Below are 13,312 nucleotides of genomic sequence, written 5' to 3'. Positions count from 1 at the left end.
AGGGCTTCGGGCGCCATCTTGCCGTAGCCCTGTCAGCGCGGGAGACGAGCAGGAGGAAGGTGGTCCCGGGAGCAGCGCGCCAGAGACCGGAGACTTCTGCCAGGTGAGTAAATGCTTTATTTTCCAGGTGAAATGTTTGCCCGCATTGCGTTTCTTTTCTGGTGAAATGTTTGCCCGCATTGCGTTTTTTTTCTGGTGAAATGTTTGCCCGCATTGCGTTTCTTTTCTGGTGAAATGTTTGCCCGCATTGCGTTTCTTTTCTGGTGAGATGTTTGCCCGCATTGCGTTTCTTTTCTGGGGAAATGTTTGCCCGCATTGCGTTTCTTTTCTGGTGAAATGTTTGCCCGCATTGCGTTTCTTTTCTGGTGAAATGTTTGTCCGCATTGCGTTTCTTTTCTGGTGAAATGTTTGCCCGCATTGCGTTTCTTTTCTGGGGAAATGTTTGCCCGCATTGCGTTTCTTTTCTGGTGAAATGTTTGCCCACATTGCGTTTCTTTTCTGGGGAAATGTTTGCCCGCATTGCGTTTCTTTTCTGGTGAAATGTTTGCCCGCATTGCGTTTCTTTTCTGGTGAAATGTTTGCCCGCATTGCGTTTCTTTTCTGGGGAAATGTTTGCCCGCATTGCGTTTCTTTTCTGGGGAAATGTTTGCCCGCATTGCGTTTCTTTTCTGGTGAAATGTTTGCCCGCATTGCGTTTATTTTCTGGGGAAATGTTTGCCCGCATTGCGTTTATTTTCTGGGGAAATGTTTGCCCGCATTGCGTTTATTTTCTGGTGAAATGTTTGCCCGCATTGCGTTTCTTTTCTGGGGAAATGTTTGCCCGCATTGCGTTTCTTTTCTGGTGAAATGTTTGCCCGCATTGCGTTTCTTTTCTGGGGAAATGTTTGCCCGCATTGCGTTTCTTTTCTGGGGAAATGTTTGCCCGCATTGCGTTTCTTTTCTGGTGAAATGTTTGCCCGCATTGCGTTTCTTTTCTGGTGAAATGTTTGCCTGCATTGCGTTTCTTTTCTGGTGAAATGTTTGCCCGCATTGCGTTTCTTTTCTGGGGAAATGTTTGCCCGCATTGCGTTTCTTTTCTGGGGAAATGTTTGCCCGCATTGCGTTTCTTTTCTGGTGAAATGTTTGCCCGCATTGCGTTTATTTTCTGGGGAAATGTTTGCCCGCATTGCGTTTATTTTCTGGGGAAATGTTTGCCCGCATTGCGTTTATTTTCAGGTGAAATGTTTGCCCGCATTGCGTTTATTTTCTGGGGAAATGTTTGCCCGCATTGCGTTTCTTTTCTGGTGAAATGTTTGCCCGCATTGCGTTTATTTTCAGGTGAAATGTTTGCCCGCATTGCGTTTCTTTTCTGGTGAAATGTTTGCCCGCATTGCGTTTCTTTTCTGGTGAAATGTTTGCCCGCATTGCGTTTCTTTTCTGGGGAAATGTTTGCCCGCATTGCGTTTATTTTCTGGTGAAATGTTTGCCCGCATTGCGTTTATTTTCTGGTGAAATGTTTGCCCGCATTGCGTTTCTTTTCTGGTGAAATGTTTGCCCGCATTGCGTTTATTTTCTGGTGAAATGTTTGCCCGCATTGCGTTTATTTTCTGGTGAAATGTTTGCCCGCATTGCGTTAATTTTCTGGTGAAATGTTTGCCCGCATTGCGTTTATTTTGTCATTGGTAGTGTGCTCCAAGTGGGACATAGTCTTTCAAGGATCTTTACGATAGCAGGTGCTACAGCCACAGGGCCGAGGTTATTGTGATCTGTATTCCGTGGCTTTTTGGAGATTGAGTTTATTATGAACTTTTTTAGGCAGGAGGTTACTTTGCAGAGTCTCGGGAGAGCATATTCTGGTCTGTTCTTTTCTCCTGAAGTACTTTCTTTGCTGTAGTAAGGGCAATACTATAAAGTAAGACCTAACTTCATATATAGTTCTAAATAAACCATCCAATAGCTGATAAGGCTTCATGTGATGCCAAAAAGCCTTCCACTAAGGTAGTCAGGTGGCCTGAAGCAATCCAGCTGAGAGAGTTTATGTTGATCTACCCTGTTTCCTAGAAAATGAAGGTATCCCCACCACACCCCTCATCATGTAAAGAGCTGCCCATAATTATTTATACCCCTTGCAAATTTTGACTTAAAGCTACTTTTATTCAACCAGCAAGTAATTTTTGACAGGAAATACATAGGTGTCTCCCAAAAGATAATAAGACGACGTACAAGAGGCATTATTGTGGAAAAAAAACATTTCTCGGCTTTTATTTACATTTGAGCAAAAAGTGTCCAGTACAAAATTATCCATACCCTTCAGAAACTGTCACAGTCTGTGGGAAAATCCAAAGTTCTATACCATTCCTAATAGTCCAAGCTGTTCTACAGCATCCTAATTACCCTGATTATTTGGGAACAGCTGTTTTAATCAACTCAACAGGTGAAAAACAGCAGCTCTCTGCAGTTGGTTTGTGGACAGTCATGGCTAAAACAAAGGAGCTCAGTGAGGACCTGTGGCTGCACATTGTGGCTGCTCACAAGTCAGGAAAGGGCTACAAAGCCATTTCTAAATGTTTTCAAGTTCCAGTGGCTACAGTGCAAATTATTATTAAAAAATTCAAGATATTCTGCACTGTGGAAAATCTCAGAGGACATGGTCGGGAGCCAAAAGTGACACCTGTGCTGGCCAGGAGCACAGGGAGAGAGGTGCAAAAGAATCCAAGAATCACCACCAATGCCATCCTGGTGAATCTGGCCTCTGCTGGTGGCAATGTCTCAAGGCAGACAATCCAACAGAGACTGCACACTGCTGGGTTCCATGGATGCAGATCAGATAAAGCACACAAATGTTCGCTTGGTCTTTGCAAATGCTTATCTGGACAGAGAAGAGTTCTGGTCTTCTGTGTTATGGTCAGATGAAACTAAGAATGAATTGTTTGGTCACAATGACGTTTCATTCATTTGGCGTTAAAAAGGAGAAGCCTTCAACCCAAAAGACACTGTCAAACATGGTGGTGGGAACCTAATGCTTTGGGGAACCTAATCACAGTAAACGGCACCATGAAAAAAGAGCAATACATGAGGATTATTAACGACAACATCAGGCAGTCTGCGTAGAAACTTGGCCTTGGGCACCAGTGGACATTTCAGCATGACAATGACCCAAAACACACAGCAAAAGTGGTAAAGAAATGGTTAGCAGACAACAACATTAATGTTTTGGAGTAGCCCAACCAGAGTCCTGACTTGAATCCAATTGAGAATCTGTGGATGGAGCTAAAGATCAGGGTGATAGCAAGAAGACCCTCCATTCTGAAAGATGTGGAGCTTATTGCTAAAGATGAATGGGCAAAAATACCTGTGGAGACATGCAAAAAGCTGGTCTGCAATTATAGGAAGTGTTTGATAGCTGTAATAGCCAATAAAGGCTTTTCTATTGATTACTGAGAAGGGTATGAATAATTTTGGACTGGACACTTTTTGCTCAAATGTAAATAAAAGCTGGGAAATGTTTTTTTTCCCACAATAATGCCTCTTGTAAATCGTCTTATTATCTTTTGGGAGACGCCTACTGTATGTCATTTCCCATCAAAAAATGACTTGCTGGTTGAATATAAGTAACTTTAAGTCAAAATTTGCCAGGGGTATGAATAATTATGGGCAGCACTGTATATCACAAATAATTCAGAATCAAAAGATGTAGTTTTTTCCAAATCCAAATAAGTTTTATTGCCATTTGTCAGGACCAAATACATTTAGCATTGCCAAAGCAAAACAAAGCATTAACATGGGGAGGGAGTTGTGGGAATAAAAGAAAGGTATAGGGGGTTGGGGTATATAGTCCATAGGATGTGGAGGATGTGGGGGGCTGGGATATACAGTCCATAGAGGGGTATTGGGGATATACAGCCCATATGGTAATATGTTCCTCTCAGTTGGTTGCAGGCCATTGGACAGCTATTTGCACGGTTGTTTCCTCTTCCCCCAGTAGGATGTAGAGTTTCCTCTCCTCGTCTGTGGAGGGGAAATCCTGGATGTGGGTGGAGAGTCTCTGGAAGTGGACAGTCCTCACAGGTGCGTATTTGCTGCAGTGTAGTAGGTAGGGGGCCTCATCCTCCAAGACCCCCTGGTTACATTGATTGCACAGTCTCTCCTCCCGGGGCTTCCATGTCTGTCTGTGCCGCCCTCTATCTCCAGGCTGTGGGCGCTCAGACGGTACAGGCTCAGGGTCTGTCTGTCTCTGTCCAGAATATGTAGAGAGAGTTTGGTGCACTGGGCTACTTCACTGGGCCTCCCCGGAGTGCTCCAAACCAATGACAGTTCCACTCAGCCAGGTACTCAAAGTTGAAAGCGATGGGCACATCCAGTATAAAAAAGCCTTTATTGGAAAAATAGTTTAAAAATTGTATGCAAAAAGTACAACAGCTACAGTTGCTGGGAGAGTAAGAGGGGGACAAGCATGTACAAGATGTCTGTCTCTGTGATGGTGTAGCCTCTCCAGATATGGAGCCATTGTGTACTCCCTCTGTAGTGATTGGACGGTGAGTTTCTGGGAGTTCTTTATGTCACTTTTCCATTCCTCTATGTATCGTTCCTTGCAGCTTTCTATAGTCCCTTTTATTTGGGCTTTTTCTATCAGACCATGCTGGTCCTTTCTATCATCAGTATTTTTCCTTAGTTTTAACATTTGAAAATAAGATATAGATAAATTTGATTGATGGGAATAAAGTTTAGAGTCAGTCAAACACATTTATTTTTCAGGATAAAAATACATATATTTACACAGATCTGTTCATCAGTTCTGAAAGAGGGACACAGGAGGAGGAAATAGGGACAGGAGGAGCTATGTATACACATATTACACAGATCTTTACATCGGTCCTGAAAGAGGGGCACATGAGGAGGAAAGAGGGACAGAGGAAGCTATGTATACACATATTACACAGATCTGTCCATCAGTCATGAAAGTGGGACTAATAAGCAAGGGTGCCTAAAGCCACTGGCACTACAAGCAGCTGCTTGGAGCGGCATGGTGGGGGGAGGGGGGGACTGTAGACTTGCGCTGCTGCGGGGGGAGACTGTAGACTTGCAGCTAGGAAACTCTCACTAGAGTTCCACCCACCCAATCGCCTGTCCCGCCCCTCTCCTAGCAGCAGCCGCACAATTTGTTTACTGCGTGCGTCCGGCGCCGCCTCTAACTCCGCCCGCCGCCAGTCAGAAGTTCGGGCTTCCCGCTATCTGACCATGCTTCCCCTGTGTCCCCATGTGTGACGAGCAGGCAGAGGTGAGGGTGAGCTGCAGGGGGGAGACTAGAATCAGCGCAGCAATGCTGATAAGTGCAGAGGAGACAGGAGGACAAGGCAGCTGTGCACTATGTGAGCCCAGAGCTGTGTATATCGGCATGGTAAGGTGAGCTGAACGATGCTGATATATACAGCTCTGAGCAGCTCATAGTGCACAGCTGCCTGTCAGGAGACTCACACATCTCCTGCTCTCATCAGCGCTGCTTCCAGGAGATCGTCACTCCTGATAGAAACACTGACTGACCGTCACCTGCTGGGGGGAAGGAGAAGCAATAGATGCATACATGCTGACAGTGGGGGGGAAGGGTGGGGGAGATAAACATGAGCACACAAAATAATGCTGGGTGCACACGGTGCATTCCCGCACTCGATGCCCCGCTCGATTCCCGGCCGCTCAATTATTTCCGAGCATTTCCGAGCGCATTTCGATGATTGTTATGTTGATTCTCATGCAAAGTATGCCAAATCGACGTAGCGATCCATCGTAACGGCAATCGGACATGTCGGAAATAATCGAGAGGGTAATCGAGTGCGGAAACGCATTGTGTGTATCCAGCATTAGAGCAACTATCTAGGACTTTGCTCTGGGTGCCCATACATCTAGCCATGATAGGCAGATCAACCTAGAGACAGATCTATCTCTGGTGGAATCTGATCAGAGGGAGGTCTGTCAGCTGCCCATACACCATAGTCTGATTCCCAATCAATTTCATGCTGAAACTGATCAGGAATTGGTCTTAAAATGCCGCATCTGACCGCCCGACGCTATCCCGCTAATGTAAAGTGTTTCCCCAGGTGCCCTGTGCAGTATAGGTTACCTGGCAGTGTCTGTCTCTGCTCTGCCTCACATACATGTGCCCTATGTGGTTGCCGGTGTATATGTGGGCGATGTGACATCACACAGGCACCCACATATACGCTGGTAACCACGCGGGGCATGTGTATGTGAGGCAGTGCGGAGAAGGAGCCATTGGCGGACACAGACAGGTAACGTATACTGCACGTTACAATTATTTTCTGGTGAAAGATTGCTGCATTATTATTTTCTGATGAAACATTGCAGCATTACGATTATATTATGGTGAAACATGGTTGCATTAATGTACCTCTGACACCAGTATTTTTAATATGTTTTCCTCCCTGGTGCTGTGTGACTAGCAAACAGCGTCATCCTCCCACCTCCAGCACTCCCTGCGGCCCCCCGTTCTGACATCACATATGGGCAGGGAGGAAGTGGCAGTTCTTCCTCCCTGTGCCCGTCCTCAACTCAGCCCCTTCCACCTGCCGCATTAGTTCCCCTTATGATCTGCTGCACACAGCACGCAGGGGAGCTGCGCTGTGTGCGGTCTTGTGGTGATTGAGGTTGGAAGGATATCCGACCTCAATAATCACAAGTCCGCACACAGCGCAGCTCTGCGGCCCGCTGTTTGCAGTGGTTCATGAGTGGAACTAGAGCGCCAGGTGGGGGGGGGGTGCATTATGGATGGGAAGAGGAGACGAGGAACTGCCACTTCCTCCCCGTCCATATTCGACGTTCTGTCTCAGTCGAAGATTACGACTGAGCAGAATGGGGTCTACAGGAGGGGGGAGGATGGTGCTGTGTGCCACGCCACGGGTTTTCTTGCCCAGAGTGACAAAATGGCTAGAGGCGCCCCTGCAAATAAGGAAGAAAGAGGGACAGAGAGATTTGGTTCCCACAGAGGGACTGTCCCTCCAAAAGAGGGACAGTTGGGACCTATGTACATACACATTCTTATTAAACGCATACTGTATTAGTTTTTACATAATACATTATGAAGCTATAGGGGAATTAATGACTTGTAAAACTGCTGCAAATTACTTCTGCCTCATTTTATTTTATTTTTTGCAGCCTTTGGATTTTGAAGGCACACCAACCAAAATAGTCGTCATATCTGTTGAAAATGAAGAACCGTACTATTCATGTAAGACCACCAAACTCAGAATTGACAAGACGGCCACTCCCGCCAATTTAACCCTCTATATCACCGTGCAAGACGCCAATGATGCTCCTGTCTTCTCACCGCCATCGAAAATCATACGGGAAAAAGAGGGGGTGAAGGTGGGGACTGTTTTGGGGACATTTACTGCCAACGACCCAGATATGAATCCAAATAAAATCAAGTAAGTCCTTCTTCTAGTCTTCCCTCTACTCTTTGAAGTCAAGAGACTGCAATCCAGGTTAATGACACAGTGCCCCCCAGTGGTTTATGGCAGGTGGTGTCACTTGTGTAGTAGGACAGAGAGGAGAGTGTTGCCGGACAGAGCCTGGTGAAGAAGAGACCACAGTGATTATATGGAAGCGGCAAAAAACTTTGAGTGTGAGGGTGTTTTATTTTTATTTATTAGTTTTTATTACTGGAATTTATCTTTGAATTGGGAAAAGGAACATCCCCAGCATTATTATTAATACACATTTGTATAAGACTACGGCCCATATGCAATTACCGTCATTTTTTCTCCAATGAGATATTTTCACACCTCAATAAAATGCCCTTCAAACCACCAACACCAAAATAGTACTTTGCCACCTACTTGTTGGTACTTTTTTCATCTGATAAGTGCTGAAACGTTATTTTAAAGAGAAGATTACACATTATTTCCTTAGAGAAAACTCCATCCCACCCACCCCAGTTGTCACACACTGATTGCTATGAGTCTAATGGGCCCCAGCCCAAACCCCCCAGCCCCCCCACAACACCTTAATCTCTAGTTATCTGGCTTGCACTCAGTGCCATGTATACACTTTTCTTACTTCTCTTTGCTTCAAGCACAATAGGAGAATGATAGATGAGTGAGTTGTGCGCCCCCTCATACACTGCACCCTGAGGCTGGAGCCTCTCTCGACTCTGCCTCGGCCCCGGCTCTGGATGCATGCAAGTAAACAGCATATCGCACAAATCTGTGCAGAATCCAGGTCTCCTCTCAAGTGGTCTCTCCACATCACTTCAGTGTAGCTCTCTGTTTAGCAGCCAGGTACTCAGCGCCGGAGGTTGGCAGACCGTAAGTTCAGCATGTCAAATGCTTAATTATGCGTCCCTTATGAAAGGGACACTCAAGGACGAAATCATCCGCCCGAGAAGGAGGCGGAAACTCGCCATCTCTGCTGGATTGTCTACACCGCTGCCCCCTAGTGTTACATATTGGTGTTACTATACTAATATATGTTATTGAAACATTGCATTCTACTCCTGACTTGGCACAAAGACACATATTGAGAAGAAGACCCTGATGTTAAATGTGTATCATGCTTAAAGACACAGAATCATAAAAGGTATACAAACCTGTTGGTTAAAAAGTCAGTAAAAAATCAAAACAAATGATGATCCATAATAATAAATAAATATCAAGTACATACATACAGTATATGTATAAAAACAACCGTATATAAACATTACTGGGAACAATTTCTGTTGCTGAAGTGCAGATGCATTTATCTGTTGTATATTGCGGTGCCACCGTTTGGCATCTAAGTACAGACGAGTTAGAATGACTTGCATCAGAAATATCATGCTGTAGGTGTGACACCAATTATTATACTGTTCTGTTCTCGGATATCGCCTGCTGTCTTTCCAGGTATAAAGTCGCGGAGGATCCGGCAGGCTTTGTGACGGTGGATGAGAATACCGGCGTGGTTACAACTAAACAGGAACTGGACAGAGAATCTCCCTTTGTGAACAACACTGTATACAAAGTGGTGGTCCATGCCATAGATGACGGTGAGCTTGGCTTCATCTGCAATGACTGGAGATGATCAATGACATGCAAATGATGCCGGCTTCCATGCGGATTGGAACTGGACCAATCACATGAAATTCCTGCTGATTTTGATTGGCTCAGTTCCAACCTGCATGAATTTGCACGCAAGTCAGAATTATAGAAATGACAAACCTTTATTTATTCTAGTATAAAAATACAGTTATGAAATAGGCAATTGTTGTTTTCTTTTTCTCATCTCTGAGGGAATATCCTTTGATGGTGGTAAAGCCTCCCAGGGGGTCACCGCTCCTCTCTAAAGGTGGCCACTAATGATCCAATCTTTTTCATCCAATCTTACCATTTCTATGTAATATAAGGTAACTGCCTGAAGTATCAATTCAGTATATTCACTCAATTTACCCTTATACTACATAGATTTGGTAAGATTGGATGAAAAAGATTGGATCATTAGTGGCCACCATTATAGTAAGGGGTCAGTCACAAAATCTTAAGATTTACATCATTTGGCATGGACTGTCTGGACTTAAAGTGAACCAGAAAGGGAAAAAAGGTCCCCTAGGAGGTACTTACCTTGGGAGGGGGAAACCTCTGGATCCTTCCTCCTTACTAGAGGGGATCCAGTGATGGCTTCCCTGAAAATTCCCTTGTCGGAGGTGCGCGCAGGTGCAGTTGCGGCTATCTGATGGGCTCTAGTGGAACTAGCTGAGCTCAATCGGGTCTGCTCTACTGCATAGGCGCAGACGGTTCGCACCTCAGAGCAGACCTGATTGTGCACCACTGCATACAAATAATATGGTCTGTGTTGCTCCGGGAGAGTCCTCCCTTTCCCAATGTAATTACTCCCACACTCCTGGGGCAATTTTGCTTTAGCTAGTTAAAGTGAACCTCCGGACTAAAAATCTACTCAGCAGCACTGAAAAGGCTTGGTGTTTCTTTAACAGTTTCACAGCATCAGAACTTTGTTTTTCTTACCAAAGCATCATTTTTAGCTGCATTTTTAACTAAGCTCCACCCATCCTATGTGGTTGTTCACGTTGCCTAGCAACTGGGAGAGGTGCTCAGGACACAGGACAGTTGGAACTGTGTCTTATGCTCCCTGTCCCCTCCTTTCAACCAAAAAGATGGCTGCCATCATGAAATCAAACATTTGCCTGTTCTTTTAAAACAGTGTGGGTAAGAGATTATCTTACTTATCTATTTTAATTAACATAACTAATGTAACTTAATGTAACTTAATGACAGTATGTTTGTTTAGGCTGGAGTTCCTTAACCACTGAGGGGTTTCTCCTCTTATGGACTAGAGCAATTTTCACCTTTCAGTGCTCCTTCCATTCATTCGCCAAAAACTTTATCACTACGTATAACAACAAAATGATATTTTTTTTGTTTTTTTTTCGCCACCAATTTTCATTGGGTGGTACATTATACTAAAAATTATTTTATTCTAAATGCATTTTAATGGGAAAAATATGGGGAAAAAAATCATTTTTTTTCAGTTTTCAGCCATTATATTTTTAAAATAATACATATTACCATAATTACACAGTTTAAATTATGTCCCTAACACAATGTATGGCTAGAATATTTTATTTGGAAATACGTGTAATTTTTTTTCAGTTTTGCGTTCATCACTTATTACAAGCCCTTATTTGAAAATAAAAATAAATATATATTTGGCCACTAGATGTCCCTCACACTTTATTCTGATTATTTACTTTTGACTGACTTAAATGCAAGCTAGCATACATGCATTACTTTCTGTAACGGGTGTATGCTAACTTTCATTTTAGTCAATGAACGCAGGCATCTCATGGATGCTGGTTTTTATTGATATCGGGGACTTAGATCAGTGAATGGGAATGAGTTCCCTTTCACAGATCTGCACACTAACATATCGTGACAAGAACAGCGTGTGGGAGCCGACAGGATCGCGCGCATCGGTGATAGACTAATATCTACGTACCTGAGACTTCAGATGAAGTCCTGCAGAGCGTAGATCTACCAACAGGGGTGTGGTAACTAGTTAAAGCAAACCTGTATAAAAAAAATGTTAGATACCAGAGTGGAAGGAAGCTTCTGGGTAAGCCAAAGTCTTTGTGATGCATACATGACTTTGCTGTGCAGGGCCCCTCTAAACATATCCGTCAAGAGTTGATAGGATATGTACTTGTGTGCGCGCTCCCCTCACGGTACATGCACAGCTGTGCTGACCATGTGGGAATATGGCTGTGACTGCATAATAGCACTAAGACTCTTGTACACAAGCATCAGGGTGCTACTGAGCAAAGGCTCCTGTACTCACACATGTGAAGTACACCCGTGCTTGTACACGGAGGGGAAGAGGACTGAGCAAAAGAGAGGGTCCCAGTTGGCCTGGTGGGGTAAAAAATAAACATAGGATGGATCATCCAAAGGCTTCCCTCTGTTTAGGTAAGTAGAGAGGGATATGGAGGCTGCCATATTTATTTCCTGTTAAACAATTCCAGTTGCCTCACAGTCCTGCTGATCCTCAGCCTTTAATACTTTAGCCCCTGAACAAGCATGCAGATGAGGTGACTGAAGTGTGACTGGATTAGCTGCATGCTTGTTTCAGGGTTGTGAGTCAGACACTACTGCAGCCAGAGAGATTGCCAATCGTTAGCAATGATCCCCCCTCTCTCCACAGGCGAGCCTCCAGCCACAGGAAGCGGCACTGTACTCCTCTACATCTCAGACATCAATGACAACACACCAGAACTAGTCACTCCATATGTCCAGAGGTGTGAATCTCAGTCCGACACGCCCTTCACTGTGGAGGCTACAGACAAAGACATGGATCCGTTTGGGGGACCATTTAAATTTGACCTGTCTGATCACTCCAGAAGTACGCAGGAGACGTGGAAAATCAATCAGATCAATGGTTAGTATTTCATTATGTATGTATTCCAGAGGGTCTTATATAACACACAGGAATACATTACTCCCTGTATACAGGTCTGATCACACAGAGATCACACAGTGCAGACATTATTCCCTGTATACAGGTCCGATCACACAGTGCGGACTGCACATTATTCCCTGTATACAGGTCAGATCACACAGTGCGGACTGCACATTACTCCCTGCATAAAGGTCCGTTCACACAGAGATCACACAGTGCGGGCTGCACATTACTCCCTGCATACAGGTCCGTTCACACAGAGATCACACAGTGCGGGCTGCATATTACTCCCTGCATACAGATCCGTTCACACAGAGATCACACAGTGCGGGCTGCACATTACTCCCTGCATACAGATCCGTTCACACAGAGATCACACAGTGCGGGCTGCATATTACTCCCTGCATACAGGGCCGTTCACACAGAGATCACACAGTGCGGGCTGCATATTACTCCCTGCATACAGGGCCGTTCACACAGAGATCACACAGTGTGGGCTGCATATTACTCTCTGCATACAGATCCGTTCACACAGAGATCACACAGTGCGGGCTGCATATTACTCCCTGCATACAGGGCCGTTCACACAGAGATCACACAGTGTGGGCTGCACATTACTCCCTGCATACAGGTCTGTTCACACAGAGATCACACAGTGCGGTATGCATATTACTCCCTGCATACAGGGCCGTTCACACAGAGATCACACAGTGTGGGCTGCACATTACTCCCTGCATACAGGGCCATTCACACAGAGATCACACAGTGTGGGCTGCATATTACTCCCTGCATACAGATCCGTTCACACAGAGATCACACAGTGTGGGCTGCACATTACTCCCTGCATACAGGGCCATTCACACAGAGATCACACAGTGTGGGCTGCATATTACTCCCTGCATACAGATCCGTTCACACAGAGATCACACAGTGCGGGCTGCATATTACTCCCTGCATACAGGGCCGTTCACACAGAGATCACACAGTGTGGGCTGCATATTACTCCCTGCATACAGATCCGTTCACACAGAGATCACACATTGCAGGCTGCATATTACTCCCTGCATACAGGGCCGTTCACACAGAGATCACACAGTGTGGGCTGCACATTACTCCCTGCATACAGGGCCGTTCACACAGAGATCACACAGTGTGGGCTGCATATTACTCCCTGCATACAGGTCCATTAACACGGAGATCACACAGTGTGGGCTGCACATTACTACCTGCATACAGGGCCGTTCACACAGAGATCACACAGTGCGGGCTGCATATTACTCCCTGCATACAGGGCCGTTCACACAGAGATCACACAGTGTGGGCTGCATATTACTCCCTGCATACAGGTCCGTTCACACAGAGATCACACAGTGTGGGC

General features: G+C 45.1%; 1 protein-coding gene and 1 long non-coding RNA gene across 7 annotated transcripts in view; one reads left to right on the top strand and one right to left on the bottom strand.

Moving 5' to 3' along the window:
* LOC137541790 (uncharacterized) overlaps positions 1-13,312 on the bottom strand; it is a 318,006-nt gene that overhangs the window by 10,550 nt on the left and 294,144 nt on the right. The window contains exon 5 of one of the 2 annotated variants that reach the window (XR_011025268.1): positions 6,957-7,562. The exons of the other annotated variant lie outside the window; for it this stretch is intronic. This is a non-coding gene — a long non-coding RNA (uncharacterized lncRNA). Of the gene's footprint in view, positions 1-6,956; positions 7,563-13,312 lie in introns of those variants that run through there. 2 annotated transcript variants of the gene reach the window in all.
* Positions 1-13,312, top strand: part of LOC137541785 (cadherin-like protein 26) — a 177,106-nt gene that overhangs the window by 121,306 nt on the left and 42,488 nt on the right. For all 5 annotated transcript variants that reach the window (XM_068263289.1, XM_068263287.1, XM_068263290.1 and 2 more), the window contains 3 exons: positions 7,147-7,418; positions 8,871-9,013; positions 11,680-11,913. In XM_068263289.1, coding sequence (XP_068119390.1) covers positions 7,147-7,418; positions 8,871-9,013; positions 11,680-11,913 — 649 coding nt within the window. The remainder of the gene's footprint in view (positions 1-7,146; positions 7,419-8,870; positions 9,014-11,679; positions 11,914-13,312) is intronic.

This window comes from Hyperolius riggenbachi, chromosome 12, assembly GCF_040937935.1.
Source record: "Hyperolius riggenbachi isolate aHypRig1 chromosome 12, aHypRig1.pri, whole genome shotgun sequence".
In the NCBI taxonomy this organism is placed as follows: Eukaryota; Metazoa; Chordata; class Amphibia; order Anura; family Hyperoliidae; genus Hyperolius; species Hyperolius riggenbachi.
The sequence above is the reverse complement of the archived record's forward strand: the minus strand, read 5'-3'. Positions and strand labels throughout refer to the sequence as shown.